At 36.2% G+C, this 4,871-nt stretch overlaps 1 protein-coding gene across 1 annotated transcript; it reads right to left on the reverse strand.

Moving 5' to 3' along the window:
* Window positions 1-1,887: 1,887 nt before the first annotated feature.
* On the reverse strand, window positions 1,888-2,465 carry LOC116581691 (60S ribosomal protein L27a-like). The gene has a single exon (XM_032328902.1). It carries the CDS (start codon window positions 2,420-2,422, stop codon window positions 1,955-1,957), a length of 468 nt encoding a protein of 155 aa, XP_032184793.1. The 5' UTR covers window positions 2,423-2,465; the 3' UTR covers window positions 1,888-1,954.
* Window positions 2,466-4,871: the final 2,406 nt, after the last annotated feature.

Genomic DNA, 4,871 nt, shown 5'->3' on the forward strand with positions numbered 1-4,871 from the left:
CAATTCAAGTGGCATATACATGAGTGACAAGGGGTTATCTGTACAAGCTTCACTAAAATTCTAATTCTTCTATCTTCTACTCTTGAATAAAGAAAAAGAGCTATCAGTGAGAGTACTTCATTCTTAAAATTCTTTCCAGTAAACTGTATATGAATTCATAGGTTGTATAAAAGTTTGTAAGCATTTACTTTCTACTTATTATAATTTTTGATAATGGAAGTAATACATGATTATGATGCATAATAGGAGAATTTACAGGAGTGCCTGGGTAGCTCACTCAGTTAAGCATCCAACTCTTGATTTGGGCTCAAATCATAATCTCAGTGTGGCGGGATTGAGCGATACATCAGGCTCTGTGCTGGGCACAGAGTCTTCTTGGGTTTCTCTTTCCCTCTGCCCTTCCCCCTGCTTGTGTGAGTGCGCGCTCTCTCTCTCTCTCTTTCTCTCTCTAAGTAAATGAATTAATCTTGGAAAAAAAAATACAGAGTAAAAAGTTAGCCACATCCCACCCCCCTAGTTCTTTCTTCATATGTCACTACTGTTAAGTGTGTAGTATTTTCCCTCTCCTTGTATGCATCTGAAAGTGTGTGTATGTATATATACCTAAGTTTGTAATACATATTTATAGCATGCATGGTATGACTTTATCTCCCCCATGAAACTCTTGCTATATGTGTCTAGATATATTTGGATTATTTTTAAATGGGCTACTTTGAATATTATATGACCATGTTTTACTAGTAGCACTATATTCTAGAGGGTTTTCTGTATATAAAAGTCTATCCATTCTTTTTAATGACTGCATAGTATTCCTTAATATGAATACGTTGTATTTTATTTAACCATTTGCTATCAGAGAGTATTTAAATTATTTACAATGTCTTGTTATTATCAGAAATAGTACAGTAAATCCTGGTGTATGACTTGTGCATAAGTTGTGACTATTTCTTTAGGTCAGTAGTTCTCAAGAGTGTGGGTCTGGAGCCCCCTAGTACGTTATGTCCCTTTGTACTTGTGTCAATATTTACACCTATGAGGCAAGAGCAACAATGAATAAGTCAGTCTGTAGTTTAGAACAAGTCAAGGCACTGGCACCAAACTGAACTAGTCATTATATCCTTCTCTACCATGCATCAAACACTGACACTTTTATAATGAAAAAATGATTTATAATAGACTGCATCTAATCCAAAATTATAATCAATGGTTCCAAATTCATACATAAATTCTGTTAACTTCTGTTCAAATTAAAATTCTTTTGACACATATCTCAAATGCCAATATTCCTAAATTATACTCATAGATAAGTACACTCCAAGTCATCTAAATGAGTTGATTTGGGCTCTGTGCTAGATAGCCTGCCAATATGGTTGCCAACAATTCTTCCCAACTAACCCTTCAAGCACAGACCACTCCTCACGTCAAGAGCAGATTCTAGGGCACCTGGGTGGCTCAGTTGGTTAAGCAACTGCCTTCGGTTCAGGTCATGATCCTGGAGTCCCAGGATAGAGTCTCACATCAGGCTCCCAGCTCCACAGGGAGTCTGCTTCTCCCTCTGACCTTTTCCCCTCTCACTCTTTCTCTCATGCGCACTCTCTCTCAAATTAATAAATAAATAAATAAAATCTTTGGGAAAAAAAAAGTAGATTCTATTTCCTCTCCATTCAAAGATGAGCTGTATTGTGACTTGTTCTAACAATAGAATTTGGTGGAGGACCCATTCTAGAACTTCTGAGCCCAGGCTTTTTGGAAGAAGCTTCTAATTATAAAGTAGCTAAGGCTAAACTATTGAATGAAGAGAAACCCTAAGAAATGACCACCCATTGGGTGTAGTCCTGCCACTGCTGAGCTTTTAGTTGAACACAGAAGAACAAAGACCTTCATCTCTTTTTTTTTTTTTTTGAAAAGTACTTGTTAGCATTTAATGAACCTCCCCACAGGAGGCTTCAAGCTACTAGAATGAAGGTGCCACCCTCACACCCTTAATCTTCTTCTCTGCTCTTCTACTGAAGAATTTGGCCTTCATGATGGCAGGCTGTTTTGGGAGTTTTCTCTTTCCCAAAACTTTATAGTAGCTGGATCGCACCACATCAATGGTAGAAGGAGCTCCAGTCTTGTTTTTGGTGGCATTTACCCATGTCTGCTCACTGATTAAGGTCCTCAGTTTATCAAAGTTGACAGTTGGGCAGAAGCTCTGGTTCCTCTTTAAGTGGTCATGTCTCATACTAACTTTTACAAAGTAACCTGGGGGATATTTATCTAAGTTGATCCTATGGTGATATATCCCACCACCAGCATTACCCCGGCTTCCTGGGTGCTTCTGGTGCTTTACAATGTGACTGTGGCCATGGCTCATGTGGCCCCAAAGTTTTCGGGTCTTCCTCAGTCTGGATGGCAAGTCAGCAGCCCAGAATACCTTCATCTGATGCACTGTGATGAAGAAAAGCTTCCCAGCTGAACTCAGTCTGCCCTTAAGATTATAGATAAAATAATAAATTGTTGTTGTTTTAGGTCACTGAGTTGGTGTTTTTTAATTATTCAGCAAATGAAAACTCACTTTTTTCAAAGTAAGCAATGAATAATTGACCATTCAACCATCATATTTGAATATCTAACACTAAGCCACATGAAATTTTTTTCAGAGGGAGGCTTTTTTTTGGTTAATATTTTATTTTGATATAATTACAAACTCACGGAAAAGTTGTAACAAGAATAGGATGAGAGATTCCCATATACCCTTTACATTTTTATCATCTTTGCTCCATGATTCTGTCTCTCTTTATCTGTCTCCGTGTCTCCTTCTCTGTCATTCTTCCTTACATTTGAAAATAAGCTAGAAACATCCTATCCCTTAATTCCTGAACATTTCAATGATTATTTCTTAGAACAAGGATATTTACTTACATGAACACAACACAGTTGTCAAATTTAACTTGGATAAAACTATTATCTGATAGGCAATCTCTATTTCAAATTCTGTCCATTTCCCCAGTAATATCCTTTATGGCTACTACCTCCCCTGTCCCCTGGGTTGAGGATCCAATCCAGGTTCACATATTTATTACATGACAATTGTCATAATCTTTTCCTTTCCTTCAATATAGAAGAGTTTCTTAGCCTTTCTTTGTGTTTCTTGACCTTGACATTTTTGAAGAGTACAGGCCAGTTATTTTGTAGAATGTCTCCCAAATTGGGTTTGTCTGTTGTTTCCTTATGATTAGACTCAGATTGTGCCTTTTTGGCAGAAATATAACCATAGTGATTTGGGGGCCTTCACTGTGCATTATACCAAAAGGCACATGACATTGATTTGTTCCAAGGCCAGGTTATCTTTGAGCACTTTGTTAAGGTTGTGTCTGTTATGTTTCTCTATTGGAAAGTTACTGTCTTTCTTTTGTCTTTCGTAAGTAATTTGTGGGGAAAAACCTGGAAACTATGCACATATCCTGTTCTTATCAAACATTCACTCAGTGGTTTTAGCACAAACTCATAAGAAAAGGAATATTTTGAACAAATACATAATAATAAATTAACTATTAAGAAACTTCTTGAAGCAGAATGTTAATTGTATTTTAACTATAAACAAATCAGAAATGTATGGCTTCAATTTTCTATAAAATATGTTTACTTAAAATTCAGTGGAGATGTGCTTCACAGAGTGCATTCTAAGGCTTTATTGAATGAAATATATTTTCAAAAAATAGACTGATCTATTCAGAAGTTTCAAAATCAGAGCTGCTCAACCCTACTAAAAATTTTGAACTATCTTCACAATTTACTTACCAACCAAAAAAAAAAAAAAAAGAGAGAGAGAGAAAGAAAGAAATGTTAGTATATATAATACACATAGTTTAACTGATTCTATGACAAAATTAAAAAACTGTTATACTGTAACTGGAAAAAAATGCAGATTTTGTATTTCATTAACATTTATTGAAAGTCTATTACCTGCTAAGCATTATGATACACACTCCCATTCATACTAAGTATCTTATTTTATTATCACAATTCTATAGAGTAGCTGCATTGTCTTTTTTTCACATAAGAGAAACTTTGAGAGGTTTATTGACTTAGCAAATCATGACTACCCTGTGCCAAGATTGTTAAGCCTTGGAAAAACAATATGGAAAAAGGTAGAAATGGCTCTCTTATAATCTAGGCAAGACAGACAAGTAAACAGCCAATCAAAACATTCTGTGCCTAATGTTTAACAAATGGGAGGACTGACATCTGTGCAGTATACTAAGAGAGGCCCATAATGCAGACTCTGGTGTTGTGACAGACTGTGGACAGAACTGATATTTAGGCAGAGAAATGAAAGGTGAGCAGGAGCTATGTGGGTTGGTAGTAGTGGACAGAGGGCCCAAATATCCCAGGAACATTTTCCAAAGGTCCCCTGGCTATGCAGACATTTTCATTACAATGGGAACAGGGAAAGTGAGGGCAGATGACAAAACAATGGTGCAAGGGAGGTAAACAAGCTAAAGGCTGAGTGAAATAAGAGCTCCTTGAAGACTGCACTCTCAACTCACTAATCACACCACTTGATTAACATCGCTCAGGTATCACTCCTATCACTTTGAGAAGGTTTTGACATAGTTTACATTGATTTTAGTTTGTTCATTTCGGAATCAAAGGATGGCAGTTTCTGCTGCATCTAGGATGTTCTGAATCATTAAAATGCTGAAACCACTTTTAAGAGTTTATTCTGGTCCTGACCAGAAGTCACTAATCTAGCTGAAACATCAAATACCAAGGTAATTTGGCTGAAAATAAATAATAGATTATGTTAATACAGACAAGGATTAAATAATTAGAAAAACTTCTCAGTTCTACAGCCTATTGAATGTTTTATTTGTGAATCAAAATGA

This window comes from Mustela erminea, chromosome 21 (assembly GCF_009829155.1).
Source record: "Mustela erminea isolate mMusErm1 chromosome 21, mMusErm1.Pri, whole genome shotgun sequence".
Lineage (NCBI taxonomy): Eukaryota > Metazoa > Chordata > Mammalia > Carnivora > Mustelidae > Mustela > Mustela erminea.